General features: G+C 48.0%; 1 protein-coding gene across 2 annotated transcripts in view; it reads left to right on the top strand.

Moving 5' to 3' along the window:
• prex2 (phosphatidylinositol-3,4,5-trisphosphate-dependent Rac exchange factor 2) overlaps positions 1-20,312 on the top strand; it is an 825,781-nt gene that overhangs the window by 258,615 nt on the left and 546,854 nt on the right. For both annotated transcript variants that reach the window (XM_072467618.1, XM_072467617.1), the window contains exon 10: positions 16,794-16,938. In XM_072467618.1, coding sequence (XP_072323719.1) covers positions 16,794-16,938 — 145 coding nt within the window. The remainder of the gene's footprint in view (positions 1-16,793; positions 16,939-20,312) is intronic.

The raw sequence follows: 20,312 nt of genomic DNA, 5'->3' as shown, positions 1-20,312 counted from the left end.
GGCGGCTCGTTAGCCTTGGGCCCCCTCGCCAGCACTCTATGGGCCCCTTCCAGCTCCAGGGGCCCCTGGAAGGACCCTGCTCCCATCAGCGAGTTTAACATTGTGACCACATAGGCCTCCACATCCGACCCCTCCCGCCCTTCCGGGCGGCCCAGGATCCGCAAATTCTTCCGCTTCGAACGATTCTCCACCTCCTCCAACCATTCCTGCCCTTTCTTGTGGAGCGCCTCGTACGCCTCCACCTTTACCGCAAGGCCTAAGATCTCGTCCTCGTTGTCGGAGATCTTTTGTCGGACCTCGCGGATCGCCAGCCCCTGGGCCGTCTGGGTCTCCAGCAGCTTGTCGATAGAAGCCTTCATCGGCTCTAGCAGGTCCGCTTTGAGCTCCCTGAAGCAGCGCTGGATAACCTCCTGCTGCTCCTGCGCCCACTGCATCCACGCTGCCTGGTCCCCGCCCGTCGCCATCTTGCTCTTCTTCCCTCGCACTTTCTTTGGGTTCACCACCACGTTTTTAGTCGCCCCGCTCCTGGTCCAAGCCATACACTGTCAGGGGAATATTGCAATCTTCCCACACCGGAAAATGTCGAAAAAATTCCGTTGGGGGCCCTGAAAAGAGCCCAAAAGTCCGTTCCAAGCGGGAGCTGCCGAACGTGCGACTTAGCTCTGCATAGCCACAACCGGAAGTCCTAAGTAACAAGACCTAAACTACACATTACTCCAGATGCAGTTTCACCAAGGCACTGTACAGTAGCAACTGTACTGACGGGAATTGACAGGATGGATGCTGAGAGGATGTTTGCCCTTGTTGGGGAGTCTAGAACTAGGGAACGCAGTTTTTAAATAAGGGATCTCCCATTTAACACTGAGATGAGGAGAATTTTTTTCTCAGAATAAAAAGTTTAAATTTTGCCACTGTCCCAGAGGACCATAGGTTGCTCTCCCATCTGAGAGAGAGCTGACTCGTGGTGATTTAACGTGAGAGTCACCACAGCTCAGGCAAGGGGCAAGGCTGAGCAGGTGAGGCTTTCATCAATAACCTCGGTTGGTACGGGAATTGTTGCTGCCACTCCGAATCACGAAACAAAGGTCCAGCCAACTGAGCTAACTGAGCCTCCTAATAGCTGGATTGCTAAGGAGAATTAAAGTAAATTCTGGAAGCCTGTGTTATATCATTTAGGTTGATCCCAAGAAACATTAATGAAACTTGAAGATTTTGTACGATAATAGTTGGGAAGTAAAAAGTAGAACTGAGTTTATAGCAAAGTGTTAAGTTAGTGGTGCTTGCTTAGTTTAATTTTTCTTTATATTTACAATATTTTGTTTTGTTAAAAGATGTGCAATTTTGTGGCGTAGTTGTGCAATTTTGTAATTTTACAATAATCTGTCCATAATCATTGAGACGTGTGGAATCAAACTGATGGTACAAAGCTCATCACATTTCCAAGAATTTCTCTTTTATATCATAGAAATGGGGGGTGAGGGATTATCCTCATCTGCCGCCAGTAGTGGAGTTCCTGATGTGGTGCAGAATCCCGTGTTGGGCAAAAACCGGGATTGGTGCCATTGTGATGCTCTTGTACCCTGCTGGTGGTGGCAACGAGGTTCACGCCCTGTGCCAGCTGGAAGATGCAAATTGGTCATTTGAAGCCATTTGCATCCTGTTAACGTGCTGGACACTGGATTCTCCATGCCTCCGCGATGCTCTGGCCCTTTAGGCTGGGATTCATGTTGCTGTGGATTTGTGCAATTATTTGCCAGCGTGCCCCTGACAGGATGAACCTTGCAGTGGGCCAAGGGGTTAAGTATTTAATATAGGTGCTCCCTAAGTCCATCGGAGGGACCTCCACCCGCACTGGAAACCCCCATCAGAGGAGATCCTCCCCCCTCCCCAATCAGACACCTCCACTGGGGTCTCCCATGCCGTGCCGCCCATACTTCCACTTCTTCCTTTATTATTCAAATGTCAACTGACTTTTTGGCATGCGGTTCTTTGACATATTCTTGCCTTATATTTCTTCTTTCTATTGGGTCAGTTAATAGATGCCCATCTTTATTTTTCAGCGAAAGAACTGAGCATTCAATAGGAGTGGTAAAGAGCAAATAAATTATGGGTAACCAAATAAAGTAATGAGAAGGACAAAAGAGCACACCAGAGATTGAACAAGGAGCTGAAGGGAGAAACATCTATTGTCTGGAAAAATCTATTGGAAGGGATCATGTAAGGAGTTGGAAGAGGTGGACAAGAATTTCAAAGCTGATAATATAAGGATAATGGATTACTTAAATAAATAGAGTGAGGGAGTTTTTTTTCAGCCAGAGGGTGGTTGGAGTCTGAAACAAACTTCCTGAGAGGGTGATGGAGATACGTTCAATTGAGGCACTCAAACGGGAATTGGAGTGTTATCTAAAAAGAAAGAATATGCAAAATTAGGGGAATAAGGAGGGGATCATGACGAGGGTGAATGCTCTTTCAGAGAGTCAGTGTGGACTCAATGGGCCAAACAGTTTCTTTGTGCACTGTAAATATCCTGTTAATGCAATTTAAAATAAGAGTTGGGCAAGTATTAACAGTAACTCATCAGATAATGAGAAGTATAGAGAATATATATTCAAGCAATCGAGTGTAACTTTCCAGTAGATAGTTGTGACATATTTATTGTAAATGATGACACTCATTTAATTAATTAATTAATTATTAGGAAGGTTATAAATGTTTTCTATATCTGTGTTGACAGTAACGTTATTTTCTTGTTCACTGATTGGTGCAATTAAGCCACCAAACCAATAAGCATTTTACTTTCCATTTTCACAAACTCAACCTGGCAAGAATCTAGCCTATTACAATCCCCCTTTTACTACTTAGCAAAATCTCTATCTGTCCTAGTTCCGCAGATCAAGATCCTGATGTTGCCATTCAGCTGATTCCTTCATTATCTACTGCTAATTCTCCCAACCCCATTCAAACCATCCCTTTCATTCTGTCTGCTGGTCCCCACTTGCTCCATATTTCGCATTGTAAACCCAGGCACACCCCCACTATCCCAAATTACTTATTTTCCCTTTGGCTGTCGTGCCCATTTTTGCCACCTATTCTCTCACTTTGCCTTGTCCTTGAAAGGAGAAATGCAGATGGGTAATTCCACATGTGCTTCGACTAAGTAAGCCAACACAGAAACTGGCATTGCTCTCAAAGTGAGAGGAAATAATTTCTGCAGATATCAGAGGATTGATATCTCAATCTGACTGTAGGTCTCCTAGAGAGTGAAGGACATTGTTAGGATATCAGACAAGAACCCAACTAATTGCAATTTTTAAAATTGTGAGGAAATGTTACTTTCCACTGGGTACCACTGACCAATAGGTATCTTTTATGTTAAAACAAACTAACAGAGAAATAGCTTTACATTTAACAGTTACAACTGCTCTTAAGTAAAAGAGAAACTTTAACTTACTTCCTAAACCTCACTCTATATTCCAATTAAGCAAACCAATATAGTTCAAATACCCCTCATGAATACGTTTTTGAACCTGGTTTCTACTTAGCTTTTCTCTGTGAAGTGTCTTTGGAGAGAAAACCTTTCAGGACCATAACTGAAACCCCTCTGTTCAGATTACAATCCTAGGAAGAACTCATTTTTCAGACAGACCTGGCTCCACCCCTTAATTACATAATCTGTACCCAAAGCATAAGGTATCTTCCTGTCTCCTCGCACAAGATGCCCCGTGACCTGTTTAGCCAGGATCAAACACAATACCCCTCAAATTATCTGCAAGCCAGTTGTCCTTTAAACATAAACAATATTCCATGAGCAGAACACTTCACCTGCAAAATTAATTATTGCCTTACTTTTACAACCCCTTAATCACAGCTTTAGCAAACATATTCCATGTGTGCATTTTAACCCAGTTTTAATAACATTACTGCAAATAATATGTCAAATATGACAATTTCAGGGCAGCACGGTGGTGCAGTGGTTAGCACTGCTGCATCACGGCGCCGAGGTCCCAAGTTTGATCCCAGCTCTGGGTCACTGTCCGTGTGGAGTTTGCACATTCTCCCCATGTTTGTGTGGGTTTCGCCTCCACAACCCAAAAAATGTGCAGGGTAGGTGGATTGGCCACGCTAAATTGCTCCTTAATCGAAAAAAATGAATTGGGTACTCTAAATTTATTTTTAAAATGACAATTTCTTACATTCATCACAGACATACAGAAAGGAAGGGAGAAAGAGACATAATATTGGCCCATAACGTCTTGACTCCACAGCATCGGATTTGGGGGTACCCCAAAGATTGCGCTGGGTAATTCCTATTGGAAGTTCCCCAGTAAAGCTTTACACGACAATTGTCCAGAAGTGCTAACTTCCCCTGGACAATTGCATTACACTGCGAGCTATCCGACAAAGTGATTGAAATCACTAACTTTGGATTGTTCTGCCAGTTTTACACCAACAGTTACATTGTTTCTCTGAAAGAGTTAGAAGGAATAAAACCACTTTTAACTACAACGTAACTATTTTAAACACTCAGACGAAGCACCCCCCCCCGCCCCCCCGCCCTCCTCCTCCACGCCATACTCCAAATTCCCCACTCCCCCGGCTAATCGACCACATTCCAAAACACTCCCCCCGCCCCCCCCCCCACCCCCCGCCGTCAATACATGGGATTTCCCATGACCCCCAGCCGCATGGGACTCCCCAATCTACGGACCTAACTCTTAAGTTCCCCCTTTCCATCTGAAAATATTAATAAAAGGATAAAGGATCTTTGCACTAGGAATGCTTCCAGTTTAATATTTTTTGGGAGTTCAAGCTTTTGTTTCGTTCCATCTTCCTTCTAGGCTTGCAATGTTTTTTCCTCTGGAAAGATTGTCTGCTTTCTCTGTAGAATCGGATTATTTCAAGTTTACTGCAATTTTACAACAATAAAGAAGTTCTTTACTTCAACAACGACCAAGGTCTAATCACTTCTGCCAAGCTCCTCTCCGTAACAGCCTCCCCGAACATGCACCGGAATGTGGCGACTAGGGGCTTTTCACAGTTACTTCATTTGAAGCCTACTTGTGACAAAAAGCGATTTTCATTTCATTTCATTTCAAAAGCATCATGAATGAACCAATCACTGACTCATGTCAGGCAGAACACTGCTTCTGGCCAACCCACAGGTTATCAACCAATCAATTGAACAAAATTCCTCTAAAACTAGGCCCTAAAGGTGCGATTCTCTGACCTCGTTATGCTCTCACTCAAGCGAAACGAAGCCAGTGAATACTGGGAGAGGCAGAAGACGAGAACTGCGCCAGGCGGCAAGCAGTTTGCGATGCAACCGGCCCACTCCCGTAGGCAAAATCGGGATCTCGCCGTAGCGTGGCAAGAAACCAATTTCACCACTTAAGCCCTATTTTCATACAATTAACGAGAGCCACCCATATCCAACGGCCTCCTGTCATTCAGCAACCTACCCAGCTAGTGGTCACGTTGGCACCGATTAGTACTCCTTTTGAAAATACTTGAACCTGGCGGAAGGACTTCTGAGCCGAGTAGTCATCTTTCACAGGCAAAGAGTTGTGAGCTTGCCACCCCGGTGCTCGGTGGGGGACACTCGGCTGGGGGTGGGGGTGGGCCGTCATGGGAGGGTGGGGCGGGGTGCGCTGTGGCGGGGAGGCAACCGGGGGCCAACTGCTCGCAGCACCACCACGCCAATCCCTGGATCATGTGTACCCATTCATGGGGCAGCCTTTGTCCCTGCCTGTCTGCCCCACCGACCACCCATAACCCCCACCGACGGCCGAGGCCTCTGGCCGCGCGGCTGAAGGCTATCGCTAATAGAGAATTGCCAATTGTGGTTAAGTGAGCACTTCACGCAACCCAAGTGGATTCCCATGATGGGCAGGCCATGTAGCATGTGGGAGTCATTGCCTAGCATCCCGATAAGACCTGATGCCTGGACACTGTGCTTTAACACTGCGGGAGGCAACACCACACACACAGCAGCCAACATCCGAGCACCAGGGGATGGGTCACAGCTCTGGGGACAGGCACACTGCTAGACGGTGGGTGGGTGCCACGGGGAGGGCGAGATGCCTGGAGAGAAGGGCCAAATGTTCTTCGGTCAGCCCCCATTGCGGACAAAGGTGGCAGAGGCATCATACTGGTTGTGCATAAAGGTATTTATTATGTTTGGAAATTCCCCATCCTCCTGATGGTGCTGCCCTCTCCCCCTCAACTGGAGGACCGGCGGGAGAATAGACATGTGGTCAGTAGGAGGGATGGATTGGTCAGGAAGGCAATAACAACTCACGTTTGACAAGTTCCTCAGGTGAGGTCCGGTGGTTCCTAACCTCTGCAGCATCCACCAGCTTCCGCGTTGGTGACTGCTCTCTCCTCAGCCACCCCAGTCACCTCAAGGGCACACTTCTTGAAGGTGGTGGAGATTCTTATGTCCGGCACGCATTGTTTTCCTGAGGAGACCCAGAGAGGGCATCATTAGCCACACACGTGGTTCACAGTGGTGGTGGGTGGGGAGCGGTGTGAAGGAGGGTTTGGGGGGATTGAAGGGGGAGGGGGTGGAAGGGTTGGGGGATTGAAGGGGGAGGAGGGTGTAGACGCTCCGGTGGGGGCAGGAAGGTCTCGGGAGGGGTGGGGGGAGGTGGGTGTGGTGTTGGTGTCTACTTACTTGTGCTGCCCAGTGCAGGTCATTGACCTCCTTCTTGCACTGGAGGTCAGTCATCCTGGTCACACTCCCTGTGCTCACTGCTGTTGCCAGCTCGTCCCAGGCAGCACTGGCTGCCCGATGACTAACCCACCTAAAGCCTCAGGGAACAGGACATCCCTCCTGGCCTCCACTGCGCCTAGCAGCCTCCTCAGGTCAGCGCCCCCGAATCTTGGGGCTGGTTTCCTCGGTGCCATTGTTGTAAGCTGGCTGAGGTTGGCTGAACAAGTGCTGCTTAAGTGCTAGTCAGCCTTGTTAGCAGGGGACTGGCGAGCGCGGTGCTGGCGAATCAGCTGGCGAGCCTTCATTTGGGGTGAGAACCCCGTGAGGCCTCGTGAAGTGGACCAGTTAACCTTGCATAGCGTTGCCAGCTGCGCTGGGCCAAGCGCCGGGAGGCTCGTGGCAATTGCTGCTCACTACATCACTTAGAAATTTTACCTGGAGAATTGCGCCCTAAGACAAGTCTGTTTCTCCTCTCCAACAAACAAAACCTCGGAACACAATATTCCGAAAAGCAGGCTGCTTCAGCTTGAGTCCTCTACTTAAAGGCACATTCCGAATATTGGCGCATAAAAATGATAAAAGAAAAGAATATGGGAACAAAGGAAATAAACAGGAAGGACACTACAATTTGTACATTTCTGGAGTTGAGGTACAATTTGGGTGCTCTTGTTGCATTGCATTGTGCCCTTAGCATCGTATGAAAGGAGGGAGCCAACAGATTTTGGGGAAGCATTGTTTCAAAGATGCCTTATAGATTATCACAAGCTAGGAGTTATAAACGTACCTTTTTGGTGAGTTTCAACTATAGTCGACTCTTCTGCTTTTCCCTCCTACCCAGCAAAACCTGGTAATATAAATCTGAAGGTATGGGAGCAATTGTCTTGTATATTTTGTCAGGGACTGCAACCAATCAATTGTTGATTGTTGTAAATGAAGGCCATAGCATCCTTCACAGATGCCAAAGAGATGAATGTTGTGTACTTATGTACTGCTGAGGCCATCTAATTTTACACCATCTTCTGATTTCTATCCTAAAAGTTACGTTTCTTGGGTTGTGACTTTCATGAGATCTGCACGTAGACTGGGTTCCAACATGTTGAGCCAGTTCCCATGCTGACTTCAAGATCTTTACCAAATATTCCACTTTTGGAGTTTGTTCAAAAGTTTCTACAGCATTGTTTCTGGGCTGTCAATGTAATTGAAAATGTCCTGAAGTACCACTGAAGTGTCCCTTATAACTTGTGATCTGTGTTTATTCCCCTTTCGTACAAGGAGTTGTTAAAGGCCATTTGACTTTCAGAGAATTTAGAGTTAGGATTTTTGCTGGTATGCATGTATTGATGGAGAGGCATCCTTGGGTTTATCCTGTGATTAACTAGTTTTTCAAAGCATCATTTCAATGAAATTTCCTTCTATTTGTGTTTGGCATGGCCTTCATTCCCACTTTCTTTATTGGCTGAATCTGAATGTTCATTTGCTCCTGGTTATTACTGAGAGATATGCAACTTTCTGTGGTTCCCCATTGTTTACAGCTGTTGTGATATGTTTCTCTTTGGTCCTGTTTGGCTATTGGGGCATTTCCCAAATTTTCCAGTTGTGGTAGCAGACCTTCACAAGGGAATTGTTTTAATTTAACTCTGTCTATTTTGTGAACAGTTAATGAATGAGCTGGCGGAAAAGTCAACAAGGGCATTTGAGACTACATATTTGTTGTAAATTTATGTTCTTTGCTCGAGTATTTACAGTTTCTATTTACAATTCGAATGGAAGACACTTTTATGCCCCAGACTACCAATGGCTGAAGATGGCGGACATTATGTGCATTCTTCCAAGAAAAAAACGTGCTCCTGCAACATAATGATCAAACTTGATTTTACTGTTGACTTGATATAAGACCATATGATGTAGGAGCAAAAGTAGGTCATCCCACCCATCAAGTGTGATCCACCATTCAATGAGATCATGGCTGATCTGAAATGATAATCCTCAACTCCATTTCCCAGCCTCATCTCCATAACCCTTGATTCCTTTACTGATTTAAAAACCTGTCTATCTCTGTTTGAACATACCTGATGAACGCAGCCGTCTGCGGTAAAGAATTCCACAGATTCACTACCATTGAGAGAAGGAATTGCTCCTCATCTCTGTCTTAAATGGGTGACCCCTTAGTCAGAGGTTATGGCCTCTGGTCCTAGACTCTCTCACAAAGGAAAACAACCTCTCAGCATCTACCCTGTCAAGCCCCCTGGGAATCCTATATATCTCAGTAAGGGCGTCTCTCATTCTTCTAAACTCCAATGAGTGCAATCCCCACTTGAATGGCTTTGTGTACCATGGTGTCATGGCCAGTCAGCTCATCGACCCTGCAGTCCCCACTCTCAATCAAAGTAGCTGAGAGAAACTCAAAAATGTTGGTCAATTGCAGAAGCTGACACTCCTGCCCTCTGGGTCCCCTGTACCTGCCTCAACTTCAGTCACACACCCTGTCCTTGACTACTTTCCAAACCAGAAGGCCCAACTTCTAAGGGGTATGACCGCCTCCTGAAACAGATGTATGAGGCCCGAACTTTCCCTTATTCCAGACACAGTTTATTCACACACTGCTCCTGATACTGAGCACTTACCAACCAGTCAACTTGACAGCTTCTTCCTCACAGTTGTCTGTTCTCATATTGTGCCAATGGCAGTTAACCATTAATTGGGTTCTGTGGTCCAAGAATATAAAGTCAGAATATCCGTTTTCATCAGTGTGGTCAGTATGAAAATACACAAATAACCTCAAGGGAATACCCATGATTCAGCTGTAGCATGTCCAACATTTCTCTTGTTTCATCTCTTCCACAGTGGACACCACCTGGTTCTGCAGCTTTTTAACATTTTTTAAATGAGCTCTTGACCTATTGGTGTCTAGTGTCAAAAAATAATAAGTTGTAAGCGAATACTACATTTTTTTCAGACTCTTTGATCTGCGTTAACGCTGCGTTCCCTGAATGTTAGCCAGCGAGGGGCTCTTTAATCTAAAGTTAGGAAGAATAATTGACAAACTCATTCATCTCCTGAAACTCAGGTACTACGTTTTGTCCTTCTGTTCCGTCATAATTCCAGATGTGATCATACAAATGATATGTTGGTCTTCATAACGAGAAGATTTGCGTATAGGAATAGAGATGTATTACTGCATTTGTAATGGCATTGGTGAGGCCACATCTGGAGTAGTGTGTGCAATTTTGGTGTCCATATCTGAGGAAGGATGTTCTTGCTATGAAGGGGGTGCAGCGAAGGTTTACCAGGCTGATTCCTGGGATGGCTGGACTGTCATGAGGAGAGACTAAGTCGGTTAGGATTATATTCATTGGAGTTTCGAAGAGTGAGAGGGGATCTCACAGAAAACTCTGATAGGGTTAGACAGCGTAGATTCAGAAAGCATGCTCCGATGGGGGGGGGGAGTCCTTAACTAGGGGGTCATAGTTTGAGGATAAGGGATAACCATTTTAGGACTAAGGTGAGGAGAAATTGTTCACCCAGAGAATGGTGAATCTGCGGAATTCACTACCACACAAAGTAGTTGAGCCCAAAACATTGTGTAATTTCAAGAAAGAATTAGATTTAGCTCTTCGGGATAAAGGGATCAAGGGATATTGGGGGACGGCTGGATCAGGGTATTGAACTTGATGATCAGCCATGATCATAATGGATGGAGGAGCAGGCTCGAAGGCCTGAATAGCCTCCTTCTATTTTCTATGTAAATTTTTTATGTAGTTTTGAGTTCAAAAGTTGGAGTCGCATGCATCAACCAACTTAGTCTCTCCTCATATGACAGTCCCACCATCCCAGGAATCAGCCTGGTAAACCTTCGCTGCATTCCGTTCGTAGCAAGAACATCCTTCTACAGATAAGGAAACTTCTCAACAATGATAAACACAGTTATCATGAGAAGACAGGATCGTAAACACATTATTCAATGTGCCCTGGCCACTTAGGCCACCAGCTACCCATCCCCTGGGCTGCATGAATCGGACTGTCTAACACTGTCATTTTCAGGTGGAGGTAGGAACACCCTAGGGGGCGGAGGGTCGGAGGGCGGGTCAACCCCAGGGAATAGCTGCTGTTTAGACGAGTTTCGTGCCTGCGGAACGGACAATCCCATCAATTGTGGAGATGCAGGCGCAGAGATGGTAGCACAGTGGTTAGCACAGTTGCTTCACAGCTCCAGGGTCCCAGGTTCGATTCCGGGCTTGGGTCACTGTCTATGTGGAGTCTGCACATTCTCCCCGTGTGTGCGGTTTCCACCGGGTACTCCGGTTTCCTCCCACAGTTCAAAGATCTGCAGTTTAGGTGGATTGACTATGCTAAATTGCCCCTAGAGTCCAAACAAAAAGATTAGGTCGGGTTACGGGTGGAGGTGTGGGGATAGGGTGGAGGTGTGGGCTTAGGTAGGATGCTCTTTCCAAGGACCGATGAAGACTCGGTGGATCGAATGGCCTCCTTCTGCACTGTAAATTCTATGATTCTATGTGACTACATGAGGGGTTGTCGGCAAGCATCCAGCACCTGAAGGTGCAGTTGGAGGACTCCAATTGTGTGCAGCAGCAGGAGGTGGTGCCGACAGTGCGTGCCACTCAGGCCAACACCTCATGGGTGGCGTCCACGGTGGAGGCATTGGGCGCACCGTTTTGCCTATGGATCAGCAAGTCCAAGGCCTGGGGCACTCTGTGCAGGCACTGGCCGAGGCCCAGGACAGGGTTTCTGCTAACAGGCAGCCATGTGCCAGAGCAACTGGACATCGCAGCAGCAGTCCTGAGCGTGGCCCAATCACAGCGGGCCATGGCAGGGAACATCGGCGGCATTGCCCAGATACTGGTCAATGTGGCGCAGACACAGAGGGAGGTGGTCCAGTCCCAGAGGGAGATGGCGCAATCACTGGCTGATGTGACACAAACCCAGAAGGTGGTGGCACAGTCACAGCGTGATGTGGCACAGTCCCAGATGGAGATGGTCCACTCCCTGTGCTCCACGGCTGTGAGCATGCGGACCCTGGTCGAGAACAGAGCGGGCCCCCAGGACAGGCAGTGGCAGATGGCAAGGGATCAGGGAATAGCTCATCTTGTACCCCTGCCCCAAGGGTGTAGCCCAGGGGCTATCAGGCACCCCGAGGGAGGAGGAGGTGTTGGGTCCTGTGCCGGTGACTCCAACACCACAGCACCCCGGACTCTCCCCCCCCCCCCCCCGTATCTGGTGGGTAGCGGGCAGAATGGGGCAGCAGCACGTCACCCGGGACACCTGAGCAGCTGCCGAGCCCATCCAGTCCCAGTCGCCCCAGAAGACGCCCGCCAATGGGGACCCAGGTCACAAGGCAGGAATCAGACATTGTCAAATAATGTGGAGCACCAGAGCTCATCGCAGACCGGGTTGTTATCATCCTCCACCCCATAGACGAGACCCACTGTTACTGCCAACCTAGGGCTCCCACCCCGTAGTACGGCAGATATGTATCACGGAGGGAGTTGCAGGGGAGGTGGGATGCAGTGTCCATGTGCCTGGCCAGTCCCCCCCTATGCACCTCCCCTAGTTGGTGAAACTGGAGACAGTCAGAGCGTTCCGCGTGCGTTGGCCCTGGTGCACACGCCTTGCGGCCTCCCGTAGCTGCCTGGGTCCAGATCCTGTCAATCCTCACCCTCATCCGCATACTCCTCGCCGTACAAGTCCGATGTTCCTCCTCCTCCTACAAGTCACCACGCTGCTGCGTGATGTTATGGAAGACGCAGCAGGCTGCCATGATGCGGGTGACCCTCTCAGCAACATACTGGAGGGCCCCTCCAGAGCAGTCCAGGCACCAGAACCGCATCTTCAGGAAGCCGAAGCACTGCTCAATCACGGACCTGGTCGCTGTTTGTGCGTTGTTGTAGTGGGTCCCGGTGATGGTCTGTGGCCTCCGGATAGGCGTCATCATCCACGACCGCAGTGGATAAACCCAGTCGCCCAGGAGCCAACCTGATGAGGGGTGGGGGTGGGGAGGTCTCTCGGATTTGTCAGGAACTGTTGAGTGTGCCAGAATGAAGGCGTCGTGCCCGGGTCTGGGACACAAAGGTGAATGATGCGCAGCTGGTGTCACATATCAGCAGCACCTTCATCAAGTGGTACCCCTTTTGGTTGGTATAGAGAGGCCTGTCATCTGCCGGTGCTTGTAGGGGGACGTGCATCCTGTCAATCACCCCCTGGACCCAGGCAAGTTGGGAATGACAGCAAACCCTGCCACTCTGGCAGCCTGGTGGACTCGGTCCACATTTAAGCGGATGTAGTGAGCCGCCTGAGTATATAGGGCCTCCATAACGGCGCAGGTGCATCAGTACACCGAGGTCTGTGAGATTCCGGACAGGTCCCCATCCGGCGCTTGGAAGGACCCCATCGCATAAACATTCAAGGCAACCCAACCGTCACCTTGACGACGACCGGGAGCTGCTGTCCTCTCCCATAACCCCGTGGTGCCAGGTGTGCCATCATGTGGTAGATATGTCGCACTGTCTCTCTGCTCAGCCAAAGTCTTCGATGACATGCCCGGACCGGCAGGTCCTCGAATGACAGGCGGTGCCGGTACACATGAGGCCTCATGCTGCGCCTCCTTGGCACCTCCTGCTTCTCAGCCTGTTGGGCAGCTGATTCTACATCCTGGGTGGCTGCGTCCTGTTCCTCTGCGGCTCACTAAGCCGCTGCACTCTCCGCTGCTGTTTCACTGCTGAAGCTTCTTCCTCCTCGAGCAGCTCCAGCTCGTACAAACACAGTGCATCCCCTAGGGCTGCGGCGACTAGCAGGAAGGCCACCATTGCTGGTTCCGATATCCATTGTCGAAAGGGGGTGAAAGGCCGACATGTTAGCACGATGCGTACCCCCGTGCCCAACTGTGGAGTGTTATGGGTCCGGGTTTACAGAACCCCAAAGTGTTTCATGGAGTTCAACTGACTCACAACTTTTAATAGATTGTGGTGTGGGAAGTACACAACGTACTCTCCAGGTGAGATACAGCAGAAATGGACAAGTCTTTTTTAAAACAAAACAATGTTTATTCTATGAACTCAAGTTAACCTTTTAAAAACAAACATTGAATATCTTAACACCCATTACTTCAAGGATAACCCCAAAAGTCTATAACACTAAATAATCCTTCAAACTGTTCCTTTAAACATCCAAAAGACTTCAAACCTTCAAACATAGGAGCACATTAGGTTATATTCAATATATTTATAGTCTTTGGATTGCAGAAATCAACAGACCAGCTCCGTGTTTCTTCATGCAGCTCACAGCAAAACACACTCCCAGCTGCATTCTCAAACTGAAACTCAAAAAGCAGAAGTGAGCTCAGCTACTCCCACCCTCTGACATCACTTTAGTAATATGATCAGCTCCATTTCTTAAAGGTACATTGCTTAAACATCCATTTCTTAAAGGTACTCTCACATGACAGGGGTGTGCAGCAATATGGCCGCGGCAATGGCGGACCGTGTCTGAACACCGCCCCAGTCCCATGGGGGATCACCCCGGCCGCTCGGCCTGTTTCTCATCACCCCAATGCCCTACCCCGACCTTGGCAGGGCCCCACCCCACCTCAGCCAGCCTGGCCAGTGTCCACCTGGCAGCCTGCAGTCGCTCCTCTCTGTGTCCTACCTCCTCTCTCCTTCATCAGCCACAAAGCCAGTTTCATGATTTTTAAAAGCACAAGTGAATCGCGCCACCCGGAACTCGGCACATAAGAGGAGGAGAATCACAGAGGCCCTGGAGAATTCCAGGTTGGGCCTGCTAATGATATGGAAACATGCGTTCCGATATGCATTGACGCCGCTGTCGAGGTGACGGAGATTTGCGATTTTGCGTCAGATCGGAGCCCGCTGTGACTTTCACGTCAGACCCGATCTCGGTTCAATCACAATTCGCGATTTCAGCGTCAGCCATTGGTGAAACCCGCCCCAGGTTTTCCCCCAGGTTAAAAGAGGATGGGGCAACCATCCTACATGGATGACAAGGACGCTCTGATAGTTGGTTCTGAGTGGCATAAGGAAAATCAGGTGAGGGAGGTGAATGGTGAATAAAATAGCAGAGTGTCAATTAGTTGTCTGACCCCTTCTGCCTGTCACATCTGGCTGCTGGATTGGTTAGGCTAAAATTGAGGTGAAAGTTTTTCTTCTGAAGAAGAGATTTTTCTTTTCAGAATTTGTTTCCTTGGGTGAATGTTCGCCAGTTCAATTAATCAGTGAACATCTTAAACCCTAAAATGGGCAAGCGTATTTTACTCCGAACGCTCATTGGAACACCCTTCTTTATAATGGGAGTTTGAATTATTTCCTCAGTTATTCATATCCACTTTTCTTTTCTAATATTTTCTCCATTACTTAGGCTGTTAATGAGATATCATGGCCTAGATTTTCCCCTTCCAGTTCAGGAGAACAAAACGGGCCATTTCTCGATCTTGCCTTCCCAGCTTTGTAAGTTCAGCTTATTCACCTAGAACTTTGGCCTCAAAGAGTTGGATACATGCTGGCGTCACCCACCACCCCCATGCCTCCTCCATGCCAACTCCAGACTCCCTTATTCCCCACATGCACTCCCCATGCCCCAGTCATATCTGCATGCCCCCTCCCTACACCTATGCCCCTTCATGCCCACTCACCCAGCTTTCACTATGTACAGAACCCATGAACCAGATAATAACACCTGGAAATCTTTGAAATGTTTCGGGAAAATAATCGATTTAAACACTTCCTGAAGAAGCTGCCCTTAGAAGCTTGTAAACTTTCAATCAAACACATAGCCAGAGAAGCACCCATTGAAAAAAAAACACTCTCTTATCCTACGTATATATTAATTTGTCAAAATTATTAAATTACCTTTCATAAAGCTATTCAAACATTTACTCTTATCTGCTGATACAAAGCATAGCAGTGTCAACATACCCTGCTGAGCTACATCCATTTGTGGGGCTTCAAACGCAGCGATACACTTATGATGTGTTTATATTGCCAAGATGAATAGCCAGACCCTAGAGATCCCAATACAGTGGACCCTATTGAAGTTGCTTGACTATATATCCTGTCATCAGCTCAATTTTCTTCAAAGGCTCAGTGGAGTTCAGAGAATTTAGGCAATTGTTCAGCTTTTTTTAAAGTCCATGAAAGTCACTGTAAATCTCTAACTATCGTGTCCAGTTGACCTGTTTCAATCAGATTTCAGTACAGTTGAATGCAGAAGAAACATTATTCTTGGAGAAAGTACTTTTAAATTATGGGAACACGTCATCATATTGGTAAATTTAATGGTCATTTATTTTTTAATGACAGGGCCCTATGATCAATAACTACATAAAACATACAGAAACATCTTAGTCCATTACATTATGATATTTGACGTTGGCAAGACCTTTTAAAATTACTTGTCAACAGGTTCTGAACTTCACAAGTCCACAACTCATGAAGTGACTTTGACCCACAGGCTTTGGGAACCCACCCACCTTGATGAAAATAATGATGTCAGGGAAAATTGTATTTGTAGCAGGCAATTCAACAGCAATCCCGATGTGACTTTCTGTGAACATCAGGCTATGATCCATCATGTTGCTTGCTCTGGGGGAACATGGTTTCTGTTGGGATTTGGCAGGTAAATTTAAAAATGCAGCACCGCACACAGGCCTCCAGTTTGGACCTCCTGGTGCAGGTTGGTTCAGCGTCAGGAGGGGAACTTCAGTCTCTTTAGTTTATTGAGGGATTTTCAGCATATTTACATTGGTGGGGCTGATCTTAAAAAAAATGTTTTATGGGTCTTCAACAATGCCTCAAATTAATGTTATGTTTTGATTTCCCGTGTTCCATAATGGGTGCAATTTTTAACGGTATCTCTGGAGATTCTCTTGTGAACCAACATTCTTTCACATGACCTCCAGTGTAATTCAGGAGCGATGTTTGTGGATCAAGAAAGAGAAAAACTCTCAAATATTTCTTACGTAGAAGAGGCAAAATCATTCATTTTGACATGGTAAGTTGCATACGACAACTTTCGGAATAATTTTGAAAAATAAAGGTTATTTTTTTAAACCTAGGCCTGAAACTAGGAATGGAGCAAGATACCTGGTTGATGATCTCTGAAAAAGGGGAAAAGCTCTACCATATGATGTGTAAACAGGAAACTGTTATCAAGGACAGAAAACGGAAGCTCAGCACTTTCCCAAAATGCTTCTTGGGCAGGTAAGCTTTGAACGTTCAAAATTAAATAACAGTTTCTTTACCTTAATTGTTCTGCAATTTTCACATCCCCTCTCTTCTGAAAATCTTGAATATCTCCTAAGATAAATTTTTTATGATATCCAGCCCCCTTGGAATCTTCACCGAGGTACCTTTTATTGATATCTGAGTCTTGATGGTGAATATTCATGGACTATTTGACAGTGTCTGCTGTCAAGCTGAGGTCAAACCACTTTTCACCCAATGCCCATGCAAGTGATTTTTTAAATAACTCATACGCACTCAAGCTGATTTAACTGTAGGGCCACAACAATGGCTAAGATTAGCCAGGTATTTAAGTTTGCGCAATATCTTTTTTCATGTATGGAATGATCTGTCTGAACTGTACGCAGAACAATACTTTTTACTGTACCTCGGTACACGTGACAATAAACAAATCCAAATCCAAATGACCGAAGACTTTGTATTGACTTTTTTATGGTCTGTACAGTTTGGTATTTACTGGAGAAACTTGCTGGAGCTGATATGGTTCCCGTACGAAAGTTCAGGGACCCCGACTCTTGGTATGGATTATGCTTGGAGTATTTTAGTAATATTCACAATGCTTTACATATGATACACTGGAAGTATCATGAGGGCATAGAGCAGAATGGTGGATGCTGTTCAAATATGGGGGGTGGGATTCTCCGATCCCCCCCCGCCGGGTCGGAGAATCCTCGGAGTGGGGGGGGGGGGGAGAATCCCGCCCCAACGCCGGCTGCCGTATTCTCCGGCGCCGGTTTTGCCCCCCCGGCAATTCTCCGGGCCCCGTTGGGCCGAGCGGCCGTTGGTTTCTGGCCAGTCCCGCTGGCCTGGATTGGACGTGGTCCCACACGGCGGGACCTGGCTGGTGCGGTCCTCGGGGGGGGCTTGGGGGGATCCGAACCCGGGTGGGGCCCCCACGGTGGCCTGGCCCACAATCGGGGCCCACCGATCTGCGGGCGGGCCTGTGCTGCGGGGGCACTCCTTCCTTCTGCGCCGGTCCCTGTAGGGCTCTGCCATAGCTGGTGCGGAGATTACACTCCCCCTGCGCATGCACCCGAATACACCGGCCAGTCTGCTCATGCGCCGAATCATGCCGGTGGTTCAGTGCTTGTGCTCAATTGTGCAGTCCCGTCGGCACCGGCTGGCGTGGAGCCAACCCCTCTGGCGCCAGCCTGACCCCTGGAAGTGCGGAGAATTCCACAATTTCCGGTCGGCCCGACGCCGGAGTGGTTTGCGCCATTTTTTACGCCGGCGTCATGCCATCTCGCTGATCCGGGAGAATCTGTTTTAGTTAGTTACTTCACTGTATTGACAGAGTGGATGTGGAGAAGATGTTTTCTCTTATCGGGGAATCTAAAACTTGGGGTCACTCTTTGAAAATAAGGGGCTGGATTGCCGCTTCCCACTGCCAGCAACTAGAATTGAGGTCGGGCGGAGAATCATGAACAGTGGGAAAAAAAATCACGATTTACACCCGGCACCAATTCCGATGCCAGGCATCGGTCCCCCACTGGCAGCATTAGTGAAGTTGGCGCTGGTGAACCCATGCAAAACGGTCATTTGCACGGATTTAAATCTCAGTAGTGGGCTGACACTGTATGCTCCCCCCTCAGGCGGGTTGGAGGGGGGGGGGGGGGGGGGGGTGGTGGCTGTCTGGGCCGGGGGGGGGGGGGGGGGCGGAGTTGCAGAGTACGACTTGGTGCCAAGCCCGTGGACTTGGGATATCCCCCTTGGCATTGGGGTGGCCTGGCTCAGACTGCCATTGCTGCAGTATGTGATTTGAACGCACCCCTCTGCTGCTACTTATAGGCTCCTGGCTGGTCACACTGTTGACTGCTCAGAGTGCCCTGTAAATATTCAGAGAGCCATTGGTGATGTGGGAGCCCACACAGGCTGCCCCTCTGGAAACACCCTTTCTCCAGTAACATCATCAAGGGAATGGGCGTGACCATGCTTAATCGCTGGCCCAGCAGGTGATGGTGTTCCTCAGTGCACTCCTCAGAAGTGCAGCCCTACTGCAGAGGACGCAGGGCATTAACAGAGATTACCCCAAACAAAGGAACCCTGCACTGTGGCTTTTGGAACCCTCCCTGGCACACTGATATCTCAGAGAAGAGGCCTCCCCAGGGGCACCCACCTCTTAGGACCACCAGCTGTCTCCTCCTGGTGAGTCTGGAAGCATTGACTGCCTCTGCCACCACCTCCTCGGCATTGGTCAGATGGGCAGGCTTGAGTCTGCGGCCCACTCTGGGGAAGAGGGTGTCCCTCGTGGGTGTTGAACAGTGGGTCCACTTATTCTTTGAGCCATATTCGTGGCTGGAATCAGTGTGTGGTGATTGGAGCGCTTATAAACAGCTCCACCTGTCAGGACATTTAGTGTGAATTCTGGTTCCAGAAGTTACACTGAATGAGGGGATGGGAATTGTTCTCCTCTGGTGCGTTTGCATGTCCTGAATCTAGGAACAAATAGCACCCCCAACGGGACACAAATTACATGCTATTCAGCTCCAACGGGAACACTTCCAAATGGAGAATCCAGCTCAAGGCGTCACTCATTTAAGATGTAGACGAGGAGAAATGTTTTCTTTCAGAGGATCGTGAGTCTCTGGAGCTCTCTTCCTCAAAAGGTAGTGGAAGCAAAATCCTTGGGCCGGATTACAGGTGTGTTTTGGGGAAATGGAGCCCAACATTGGCCAGTGGCGAGACATTCCAGTCCCTCTGCTGTCAACGGGCTTTCCTGTTGTTCACACCCTCCGCCGCTGGAAGATCCCGCTGGCAGGAATGGCAGAAAATCCCACCCTTTGAATATTTAAACAACAGAGCCAGATAGATTCTTGATAAACAAGGGGACGAAAGGTTAACAGAGGAAGGCAGCAATATGGGGTTGAGGTTACAATCAGATCAGCCATGATCTTATTGAACGGCAGAGCAGGCTCGAGGGGCCGAATGGCCCACTCCTGCTCCTAATTTGTTTGTTCTGGAGTCCTGCTCAAATTCTCCCTTTGCATTATGGGAATCTCCTTTGTTTAAACCTTCCTGCGCAGATGACTCGGTTCCCTGTATTTGGCTGTACTGAGAATACCAAGCAAGATGCTCTAAGCTCAGTGTCTAATAATACTGGTGCATACCGTTGCATTATTGGCGTCATTCATTTAGATGAGGTTCTGAAGCAACAGTAAACTGACATTTAATATGGTTTAAAATTTGCATTTGCTTCTTCCCAATTAGACTCAAACTAGAAAACTGTTAGTTTAAGAATTTGTTACTTGGACTTCCGGTGACAGCGGGCAGGAGGCGGCCGCACAATGGAGGGCTCCCGGTCGGCAACGGCATTTTCGGGGCTTTAAGCCCGG

This window comes from Scyliorhinus torazame, chromosome 11 (assembly GCF_047496885.1).
Source record: "Scyliorhinus torazame isolate Kashiwa2021f chromosome 11, sScyTor2.1, whole genome shotgun sequence".
Taxonomy (NCBI): Eukaryota; Metazoa; Chordata; class Chondrichthyes; order Carcharhiniformes; family Scyliorhinidae; genus Scyliorhinus; species Scyliorhinus torazame.
Note: the sequence above shows the minus strand (reverse complement) of the source record. Positions and strands in the feature narration are given on the sequence as shown.